We start from the raw sequence: 12,202 nt of genomic DNA on the forward strand, positions 1-12,202 counted from the left end.
CAGAATGAGGCAACCAATGCAGGACTCTCTCGCTGAGTGAAAATTCTGTGTAAGTCGCACTCATGCTGTGTGTAGCCGATGTGTTGGCCTTCGGCTGTGCGGGGATCGATGGAAATGGAACTGTCAATCTCTCCCGCGCGGCAGCAAACAGTTGGCCGTTGGTAAGATGAGAAGTTTTCTGTGATTTTTTCAGGCGAAAAGCCGGAAGATGGTCGCAAATGTGGAAGTTTTTTCCCCATTTGCTTCTGCTTCGGCTATTCGAATGAAAAAATCTCTGAAAACTTGAAAATTTGAATGTTTTTTTTAATGTTTTCAGAAGCAAAACAACAATGGAAGCGAATTCCGCATTCCAAGCGTTCCTCCTCTGTGCGGAATTCACTCATTCGGTTTGTTTACCACCGTTTGCTCAAAACTGTGTACAGCCCCCTTTGCACAGAATCTGTGCTGCATGAAGAGAGGCTGATTTTGTGTACTCGGCACTCATTTCTGAGCGTGACAAGTTTAGCGTGAATGTATACGTATCTTGATGTTTGTACTTAGTGTAAGTATGCTGTTCGGCTCAAGAAAAGTAAAATTTTCTGTGGAAGTAATGGTCGGTGTTCAGATAGACTAGACCTAATGTTTTTAATGGCTTCAGGAAAAAGTACCCCAAGCATTCAAAAAATCAAAATATGTACAATATATGCTGTAATAATAAAAAAATATCTATTTGATGATAAATATATCTGTATCAAAATAGCATCGCACTCATCAGAATTGATAGAGTTCTTTATGTATTTTTAGAACACTAAAATGGTCAAGAAATTTTCTACAGTGAGAACATTTGAATTGACATTTCTTTTCAACTGCGTACTACGATAATAAAATGCTTTTCTTGCATGAAATTTCTCAATGAAATGTGCGTTTGGCACATAGTGAATTATTTATTCTTCCGGAGGAGATTCATTCTTCACAGAAATTTTCGTATTCTTCTAATTTTCTCTTTTCGACGTTTGTTCTTTCAACGTTTTGTTTTTTCGCCGTTTTCTCACTCAACCTACTCTTGTTACTTAAGACTTTATCCTACTTTTGTTATTTACGACTTCATAATCATTCTTGTTTCTTAGGGTTCATTCATTTATTTCATAACGCTGAAATAGGCCATTTTGGGCACCCACCCACCCCCTTGAAACGCTTTGTGTATGAATGTTATTCAATTTTTGTATGGGCCGTAACATAGCTAGGACACTCACCCATCCCCTCTAGCATTATGAAATTTGTGAATGGGCCCTTACGGCTTCGAGCTCTAATGCTCAATGTAAATACGACATTACGCCCTTATTCTAGCGCACGTTTTGAGCCTGGGAGGGAGAAACCGATACAAAATTTATGTACGTCAAGGTGAGCCGAGATTCTGCTGTCAATTGATGAATATTTTATTTTCCCTGAAAATTGTAAAAGTTGAAAAACAAAAATACCACAATTGACGTTCCATAAATAACCATCAAGATGGTCTAAATAGTCCTAGTCTATAAACGGTCAACTACTCATCTGAGAAGTGGTGAGCTGACCAAAATGTCCGGAATATAATATAAAAGGGAAGAATCGTCTGAAACAATGCACTATGGTCCAGGAATCAGTTTTACGCGGAAAGATGCATTTTGAGCTTTAGAATGAAACATTAGACAAAAACGGTCTTCTACAAAGTTGTTTGTATTAGTTAAGCCCTTTGTTTGGTTTTCTTGAAAATTAGAGTGGACCACATTTTCATAGAAATTGTGTAACTAACTTTCTTATTTGTAGAAATTATATTATACATGCTTCAGCAAAGTTGTAGACCATTCAATTTCAAGCAACTTTGCTAAAAAAAGTTTTTTTGTATCTCTTAAATTGACCGATTTAGAGCTTTTTTCCTACGGTGACATAGGGTGGTCCGAACAAAACTGGTTTTCTGGCTCTAGAGTTTTCAATTCAAATTTCTCATCAAAATAGTCTATGAAACACTTTTAGAGCTTTAAAAAATGCTTAATTTGGTGTGTGAAGTAACTCGCTATCTTCTTCCGTTTAGGAGTTATTGTTGTTTTTCTCTCAAAAACATGCCTACTTTGATTGTGAATATCTCTGATTGGGGCAAACATAAAAAATATCTTTTGACGGCATTCAAAAGACAAAATAAAATTGTATATTATATCAAAAAATTACAGATGTGTTATTTTATTAACTCTAATGAAACGTCTTGAAAGTCAAATATTTTTTATCACAAAAACTTTAATAACTTTTGAACTAAAATAGATATCAACAATCTTTTTGCATGAAAATTTGCGTTTTGTTAACCCGTATAGGCCTGAGTGAAAGCAAAAATACTGAAACCCTCACCGCTCAGCGAATTCTTAACGGATTCAAATGATTTTTTGTCAGTTCACTGGCCCACATATCTAGTTTCTAGAAGTAGCCAGAGGAACTCGGAAATATTCCTGTGGCCGGAGTTATTCTGGTGGGTCACTGGGTCAAGTCGGGTGAAAAAGGGCTATTTTTTGGGACATGCCAAAATACCTTTATTAATTTTCAATGACAATCATTTTAATTTGTATAAATCATTGAGATCTGATATTTAACATTATAAATGAAGAGTTTTGGACCGTTTAAAATATAACGAATGTGGCCATTCGGACGTAATGTCCGGAAGAACCGGCTATAGATTTGTTGGATACTATACCGTTTCAGTTCTCGAAAAGTAGGAATCAAACATAATTGTGCTCTAAAATGCGTTCTCATAAGCTTGGCACAGATGTTCAGATATAAATTGGCCCCTTTATCGTAAGTTTGAGGCGTCCCGAGACCCAAAAATGGTCATTTGTAGAAAATATCAATTGCAAAACTCATAGTCATCCAATTCAATCGTTTCTCAAAAGGTTTACACTGAAGCAATTTTATTAAAAATCCGTCATGTAGTGGCCACATTATAGCCGATTCCGGAAATTATCTGTGACTTGAGATTTGCCTACCTCCAGGGGCACAAACGCACAATACCCTTCTCACACGACCTGACCCAGTGATGCACCGGAATAACTCCGGCCACAGAAATATTTCCGCGTTCCTCTGTCCACTTCTAGAAACTTGATATGTGTGCCAGTATACTGACAAAAAATCATTTGAATCCATTAAGAATTCGCTGAGCGGTGAGGGTTTTATAATTTTTGCTTTCACTCAGGCCTATACGGGTTAACCCACACTCCTTAGCACGATGTGGGTCAATGCCTTGGCGACATTAACCGCACGGCTACGAAGCCCACATGTTTAAAAATTGTTCAGAAATATTGGAAAACAAAATAGTTATCGCGATATAAATATATCTTGTGGGGAAAAAAATAATTTGGATAGGTAAATTTAAAAATATAAACTACAATCTTAAATTAAAGCACATTTAATCATTCAAGGACATCAAGCAATATATCGTGTTAATGCCGTAATAACTTATACTTGTTATTCCTTTCAGTTTGATTCTCATAATCACGATCATAAATCACACCGCACAATACATTTGTTGAAATTCCTTGCAAAAACATCGCTTTTCATTCAAAAACACAATATCCAGGCAGCTACTAACTATTTTGGATTATGGGGTGCTTAAAAAACCCCAGTAAGAGTACATTTTGGTGGAAATAAAATTAAATTCGAGCTGGAAACCCCAATCAAAATCGAATCAAATTTAAATGTAACCACTTAATTGATTAATTTGAAGTACACTATTCCCAAGAAACATTTGCCTATGTTATAACCATTTATTAAGCAATTTTCATCAACTACATACTGAATAGTTGCTTTCTTATATTAGTCTGCAGCTGCTACGCACACATTGTTCAAGCAAATCTGGAGAAATTATTAGGCTATTTATCATTTAGTGATTGCTAGCATATATCGTAATGATGTTTATTCAGGTTTCACTTAAGTCGAATTAGGACTGCGGATAATTTTTAAACTCATTTAATCGATGAAATATAAGTAATAAATTACTTTCTTAGACTCATGTTCAACTAAAGCCTCTTGAAGAAAAGCAGCATTATCGTTGTATAATAATGCTTTAAAGTCTTTTGAAATTGTGTATTCCTGTCATGGAAGCTATATTTTTGAATGTTATAGAGGCTTCTTCGGGTATACAACAACATCAAATCAAGTTTTCCCAACAAACAACCGCTCATTTAACAAACACTATTATGGTAGTTTTATTCAGCAGCATGTTTAACAACATTTTAATTATTATCATTGGAAGCCTTTGTTCAGGCGTTGTTCACACACATTTGGAGAAATTATAAAGCGTGTCGTTTTATATCGACTTTATTTACAACTTTTGAATCGCTTCATAAACATTTAGTTAAGATTTTATTCAACTGGCACAAAAATTATTGAAAACAAATAAATAACTAAAATTCTTTTTACATTGCACTTCAAATGCAGAGTTATACACTACTACACTTTAAATATGCAGTGTATACACTTATAACGAAATTACAACCACTTTAACAAATTACTTGGATACTGGATTCGAACTCGATACCTTCCTATCGTCAGCGGTATGCCTTGCCATCTACGCCATCCTTGAATTGATATTGTAACCGTTCGGTGTCGAATATAAACCTCTTGTAGCTGAATATTGATCATGCTTGAGCTTCTATTCAACAATATCTAATCAACACGTGCTATGCTGATCAACAACTGAACAAGCGTATTTTTTAGCTGTTGTTCAGTGCTGATGCAAGCTGAGTTCAGTCGGCTATTTATAGCACACAGTGAGACATTTTTTGTAAATTCTGGTCAAAAATAAAGTTTATTCATACAAAGTAAAATAAATCTGAAATGATTTAGAAAATTTCATAATAATATTTAATTTGTTTAAGACTTTAATATAATTATCGCATAATTTATGATCTCTCCTCAAAAGCCATTGGTAATCGAATATAATTATAATATAATCAAATTCATTATTTTATAGATTCAGTTTTTAATTAGTTGACTATTTTAATGATTTCTCTATTTTTATTTACAGTATTGGACAACATATTTGCAACCTTTTCTATTTTCTTTATAAAATTGTCAACATTGGTAAGCTAGATCTCAGTTACTTTTGGACCGATTTGAATGAAGTTTTCACAGCTCATTAGAAATAACTTGAATTTTACCATAGATATTTTTTCTAATCACAAGTTCCAAAGTAATAACGATCTGACTAAAGTGAATTTTTCGACAGAAGATTCAAAACTTTTTATCTGAATATGTATATGGCCTACGCATTAATTGTTAAAATCTAAAACTTTGCTGAGGATTCCATGAAGCTATTACTTCAATTGTATTAGCTATGCCAATTATTAGGATTTGTCAAAACAAATCACTTTAGTCAATCCGCTTTTGAATTTGTGATTGGAAAAATCGCTTAAAAATATATGTGTGAAAATATAAGTTATGTCTGAAGACCTGTAAAAATTTCATTCAAATTGGTCTATAAATAACTCAGACCTAACCTTCATTTTGTATGTAAAATCAAACAAGTTGCAAATGTTTTGTCCAATACTGTGATTATTATGCATTTAACAAATAGTCCTCTTGTAAATATATTTAAATCATTTACACGTCAAATGTTTTTTTTAATGATCCTATATTTCAGGAGATAAACTGAAAATATTATCTTAACAATTATTTAGTAAATGTTAAGAAAACATCAGTTATAATAGTATCGATTTATTTTTTATATTAGCTAGGTGAACATTAGTATAAATTAAGAACTCAATGCGATTTTTGATATTTTGTCCATTTTTCGAAAATTTGGCCATGGTGTGACCTCTTTTGAAATGCTTATTTATTGCTGAACGATGTATTTTTTAGTCGTTAATTTGACCTCTTATGAATCAACTGTTCGAATGATATATGTATGTTGAATTAAGATATAATAAAATACTTATTCAGCTCTTGATCATGTTCGTGTTAGGCATCTGGAAACCGCTGAAGTGCAAAGCAACTGAAACGTTAGTTCGGCTCCTGAAATTATGTTTATACAAATACATTTGTTTGGTGGAATATAGGCTCTTTAATAAAAAGAAAAATTGCTTGTTCAGCTTATTAGTAAAACAATTTTGACAGATTGAAAGAGAATTGTTGAAAACGTTTAATAAGTGTTGATTCTACTATTATTCATTATAATTAAAAATGCTGAACATTGACTTGAATTTGGATTTAAAGAGCATCTTATCAGCTCCTTGTACGGCGATTTTTTATTCAGCTGTTGTTACCATTATTCAACACATCAAACTACATAATTATTCGATCACACCATTGATTGAGAACTGAACAAAAGTTTATTGCTGCAGTGAAGAAGTTTATTAAACATGTTATGCACTGGGTGCACTGGACGGAACTTATTTGACGTCCGTGCAACACATAAACCAGTGCTTTTTGTTCGTGCTTGTGTCAGCCATTACATCATCCGTAACTTTCTGTATACTAAAGTGTCGAGAAAATGGAACCACGTAAAGGTAAATAAAGATGGAACTAGAGTTTATAACAATAAAACTTCAATATTTCAATCATTTCTTCCAGATTACTTTGTTGTTGTCCAAACTAAGGAGGCAGGAAAACTTGTTTTAACTGCGGTCCCGTGTCGTTGGATTCGTGATGGGTTTCTGTTTTGGCCCGGTAAAAATGCAAACAGATTGCGTATGGACCTGAACTCAGAACCAGGCAGTGGTTGGAGCAAAATCGCTTGCAGTGTAAAACGGAAGTATATTCCATCCTACGAGGAGGCCGAAATAGAAGCTGCTGAGCTTTCAGGACAAAACACGGAAAGCTCAGATTCGGCGCCACGTAGAAAGAAGCAAAAAAAAGTGAAGAAAGATGGTTTCATCAAACGGTTCGATTTTAATCACCTGGTTCCCGGAGGTTTGTGCTTTTATTTTATATTATTTCATTGTTTTACATTTGGTAATTTGCTTTTCAGAAAACCCCACTTCAAACATGCAAACGAACCAAAATCAAAGCACCGGGCCGGAACCTACAAGTGCACCAATGAATTCACAGATTGTTGTCGATTCTCAAGATCTCCCGGATGTAGCTCCTTCTTTGCTCTGTTCTGCCAGCGTGAACCAGGTGGATGAGACATTCTCCACACATCAGACCGTCGATCACTCGGTTTACCTGACAACATTGCCCTTCTCCGTAAATGAACAGCAGACGACAGATGAAATGCAGGCAGTTGCCACGGAGGGCGAATCGGAATACGTATATTTTCAGCAGGTAGAACTAATGGTGTGTTTGAAAATTGTAGGTAATCAAATATTGTTCTTATTACAGCCAACTGTTGATATGGATTCCGTGATCAAAGCAGTTTCCGGAAAAATTGAACAAGAGTGTTCAAAAATGCAAGACACAATCCTCTCTACCATGAGCACGATGATGGCCTCATTCAAAAGTGACATGGACGTAAAACTGGCAGCAGCTTTACGTGCCCAAGCAAAACCGTCCGATGATGATGAGAAATTCACGTTTTCCCCAGTGTCTTCCATCGAGCAAATTCATGAGCTGGAGAAAAATCTCGCAGACGAAGCATACGCTGAGCGTTTCGTAAGTTATTGTAACCGTTTTGTTAGTTCTAGAAACATAAATGGTAGGGGGGCAAGCACCAATTTTCGACCTAGCACTAATTTTCGACCCATTCATACGATTTTGTCCTACTTTGTATGAAAATTCGAAAATTGGCACGGATTTCTCGTAGATCGAAAATTAGTGCTACTCCCTTAGTTGATGATGAATGTTGCCATTCCTGCACAGGGATGATACACACATTATGTCACACTAAGTTTGAACAATCTCGAACACGGTGGTTCACTTTTGTCCCCCACACCCACTTTTGTCACACTTTTTGTATAAGCACTCTGGAAACTTCGTAAAGATTATTGTCCATATTCCACTGTTCCATGACCACCTCCCTCACCCCCTAGGAGCGTGTCATAATGTGTGCATGACCCCACAGGGATGGCAATTCCCAATCCTGTTTCTACATTTTTCCATTCAATTTTCTCCAATACAGATTTCTTACATGAAAAAGCTCGTTGGATATGTTGGAGATAATTGTAACGGTATGAACATTTCGTACACATTAGTGGACTTCTTTTTCGAACGTAACGTGATGCTGAAATGTTCGTGGAGTGGTGCTAGTCGCAGTTCTATCATCAAACTGGCTATCAAGAATTGCACCAAAATCCTGGACATCTTTTTTTCAATCGTTCGTAGTGTGAATATTACGTTCTCCCGGCAGCTTCTGGCACAATTCTTTAAACAAGTCACACGAAACGCCAAGAAAAGGAGCGAAGCGAAGGGTTTGCGACAACCGACAATTCATCGTAGAGCAAAGAAATTGAACAACACACGATGTCAAGGTAATTATTCCGCATGTTTTTTTCAGCGCTGATTGTATTATTATGTATTTTATTTAATGTTTTAGCGGACGTTCCTCCTACCACGACCCCTGACGGAACGAAGAGAGATTGGAGCCCTTCGACAGAAGATGAATCACAATCGAGTAAATCGTCTTCGAGTGATGAGTCAGATAGTGAGATGCTAGTGAGCAAGGTGGAAGAGTCTGACCCTCGTATCAATTCATGCTAATGATTTTACACTTGATTTGACTTTCTATATGAAGATAAGTTTTAAGTTTGTTCTAAACCTTTTATTGATTTACGTTTTTTAAATACCTATCGAATAGAAAGAGATAGACGAAACTGGGAGAGTTGCTTATACGCTTTTCGACAATGTAAACGCTATCGAACGAAATAAACGTACGGTGTTTTTTATTTGCACAGAATCTTTTTATTTTACAAAAATGTGTGTAACAGTGGAACAAAAACATGGTAGTCATCCTTATAACTTACTATGGTATATTTACAAATAATGTCTGTTGGTTGATATTGATCTGGTGAATTGGAGAAAGATATGTTTGCTTTATAAATACCTAACAACGAAGAACGGATTGGCAAAACAAAAAAATCTCTTGGTAGCGCCAAAGCATAACCGCGAATAATAATTTGGCCATATTCGTTGTATGAAGCGTCTAGCATTCTAACAATTTCATTTCGTTTCGTTAGGAACCATGAATTTTCAAACGATTGATTAAGAGTTAATCCATCTCTAATTAAACAGTTTATGTTATTACTTCGGTTGATCAAGTTAGGAAAGGAAGGTTTGTTTGTTTGTTGAATTTTCTTTACAGCATTTTTCTCAAGGATTCTATTTGCTACCTGTTCCAAACAATTGTTTCCCTGTCTTAGGCATCTTTTAAGCTGAGATAAGTAGCTTTCGAACGGGTATGCGGAAATGGAATCAAGAGATCCGAACCTTTCAACGTCAGGTACCACGTGCTCTAGATTGTGTATATTGCTAGTGACATACTCTTCTCCGTAAATATTTTTGAATTCTTCAATAAACTTTTCGAAAAGCATTTGAGCCAAAGGTCTCAAATTTGCATAGAAATTTGACGAACAAATCGTAATTGCGGTGAACAAAAGGAGGAAATGGTTGTATGTTGTTTCATCTAACACGTCTCTTAGCACGACAATACCAATGTAATTCAAAAACGTTCGCCATTCCGTACCCTTCCAAAACGCTAAACAATCCAGAGCTCGTATTTTACGGTGGAATTCGCATGGCAGTTTGATTTTGATAATCCTATCTGATAGTTTTTTAATTTGAAATGCGCTCAGCTTTCCGATGAATCCCAATGTACCATCTCTCCAGCCTGTTAGAAGTCGTTTCATCACGCCTAGATCTAAGAGATGGAGAGAGTCAGCTACAACGAAATCCTTGATCATATCGACTTCAGTTATTTTCAATATAGGCGATTCTTCGGCATTGTGATGTTTTCCATACATTTTCTTGCGAAACTTTTCATCAGTTCTAGGAGTACAACGTAGAGATGGAAAGATGACTGTGCGTGAGATGTGGGAATACTCGCCATGTATCGTGCATTTGAGGCATCCATTTTTGCTATTGAAATTTACGACTCCTGAAACATAGAATATTGCTATACCTACTTCGAACATATTTAAAACTATATTGTATTGAAACAAACCTTTTACAAAAGCCCGAGCTGGAGAATCGCAAATGAAGCATCTAATTTTGATGTCGATTTTGAAACCGTTCACGATAATGCCATTTTGTAAAATGGGGATGATTTCATTGACAAATGGCGTTAAATAAGCATTTACGCTCGAGGGTTTTGAGTTTCCAAAGAAAATTCCTATGGGCATCGGTTTTAAGCCAGGCAAACCATGCACATTACACAGAATTGGCCATAATTGGTATTTTGAGCTCTTATGTATCGGGAGTCCATCAATATTAATGTTGATGCTTATTGAAATGTTTTCCGAGAGATTAGCGAACCAATGTGCTAAACAATTTTGTAGTCCAAAGTGCCAATATTTTCCACCTGCCATTTCGATACATAATTTTCCTATACCTTGTGGAGTATCAAGCAATGTCCTCGGATCCATGGGTAGTCGCTTGTCATTGTACTGGTACCTCATTATTTGTAATAAATCTTTCAATGCTCTGTGAGTGATATTATGGTGTAGAGACCACTCTTTCATTGCAATTTGAATATCCTTTTTCTCAGGACTAATGTATTCCACGATACTTGCAAAACTGTTTTCATTGTATTGCTCAGAAACATCGCCATGTTTGCTCGAATCCTGGATATCGATTCTACGTTGACATTGTTCGGGATTCACCATGCTCATGGTGTTTTCATGGACTTCATTGTAAGAAGCTTGAAGAAAAATAGAGTTTTCAACCTTAAAGGTGCATTCAATGATACGTTTTTGTTCTTGACTTACGGGCCGACTCACTGGATATATTTTTGTAATTAGTGCTTGTACCCTTAAGTGCAGGACAAATATTTTTAAAAATTTGTTCATATTTTTCACGTGTGCGTTTCAAGCTTCTGTAAAATGATCCGCTTTTTCTGTACTTTTTGTAAATTTTATCCATTTTTGAGAAGCAAAATAAAACGATCCGAACTCTTCGAGAAGTAAAATTAAGCTGAGTTCGCAGATTAATGCGCATATATAGTTTAAGATTGGATATTAAAAAACGTTTGAAACATCATAAAACAACATCAAAGCAGACATATTATGCTTTACTTGAATAAAAGCATACTCATATACTGTTGTTCGCATTATTTCATAGTTTTGCTAATCATGCTGGTCAATATGTTAAGTATTAGAGATTGCAACTTTTGTACGATTTGTAGTTAGTCAAATATTCAATATTTTATCAAATTGATTAGTACATCCTATAGAAGCTTTTAATCAGCTAATTGTTAAACTTATTTTGTTTAGTAGAACAAGAGCAACTATTTTTGTATTTTCGGAGGTTTATTAAGCTCTTACTTAAACCACAAACTTCAAGTGGAATAACAGTTTTTTAATAAGCGGAAATAAATTTTATTGAATTAATGAATCAACTTAAACCATATTAAGCTATTGTTGCCATTGTTAAGCTTCTATTAAATGTATAAGTATTTTAAAAGCTTCCAATTGTTCCTTGGGTTGTTGTCGGTAGGTTCAGTTAACTGTCAGCTCGAGGACAGCAATTGAAAACCCATCAAGCCTATTCCCGACTCGCAAACCAAACGCAGCGTATAAAACGGCGAGCACTTTCCACAGAAACCATCATCGTGCTTCAGTTGTTCCACCTGGTAACTTCCGTCCTACACAGCAATCCAACCCTAGTGACCGCTTCGACATGAAATTGTCCCTGATCTTCCTGGCCACGATGGCCGTGACCTTCTGCATCTTGGAAGGAGCTGCTGCCCAACGTGGAGGCCAAGGCAGTCGCGATGTACGCGAAGAAGAGTCAGACATGGGCGAAGGAGATATGGCCCCGTGGGGACCACCATCAATGGAAGAGGACGGTCCCCGCGGCGGTGGTTCCGGCGGAAAAGGAGGACGCGGCAACAGTGGACGAGGAGGCCGAGGTGGTAGTCATGGACGCCCTGGTGGACGTGGTGGAAATCAAGACGAGGATCCGGCATTCGAACAGTTCGGAGAGGATGATGAAGGTTTCGGCGGAAAGGGCAGACAGAGCGGAAAGGGCAACAAAGGTGGAAACAAGGGAGGCAAAGGCGGTAAGGGCAACGAGAGCAGCCGTGGAGGACGTGGAGGCCATTAATATGTCACGAAGT

The 12,202-nt window shown here is 36.3% G+C and overlaps 2 protein-coding genes across 7 annotated transcripts in view; both read left to right on the forward strand.

Moving 5' to 3' along the window:
* Positions 1-12,202, forward strand: part of LOC5566239 (flocculation protein FLO11) — a 481,107-nt gene that overhangs the window by 275,794 nt on the left and 193,111 nt on the right. The gene's annotated exons all lie outside the window — the stretch shown is intronic.
* On the forward strand, positions 6,460-8,824 carry LOC5565294. The gene is made up of 6 exons (XM_021841168.1): positions 6,460-6,503; positions 6,568-6,906; positions 6,965-7,260; positions 7,318-7,587; positions 8,054-8,402; positions 8,468-8,824. Exons 1-6 carry the CDS (start codon positions 6,488-6,490, stop codon positions 8,629-8,631), a joined length of 1,434 nt encoding a protein of 477 aa, XP_021696860.1. The 5' UTR covers positions 6,460-6,487; the 3' UTR covers positions 8,632-8,824.

Source organism: Aedes aegypti, chromosome 2 (genome assembly GCF_002204515.2).
Source record: "Aedes aegypti strain LVP_AGWG chromosome 2, AaegL5.0 Primary Assembly, whole genome shotgun sequence".
In the NCBI taxonomy this organism is placed as follows: domain Eukaryota; kingdom Metazoa; phylum Arthropoda; class Insecta; order Diptera; family Culicidae; genus Aedes; species Aedes aegypti.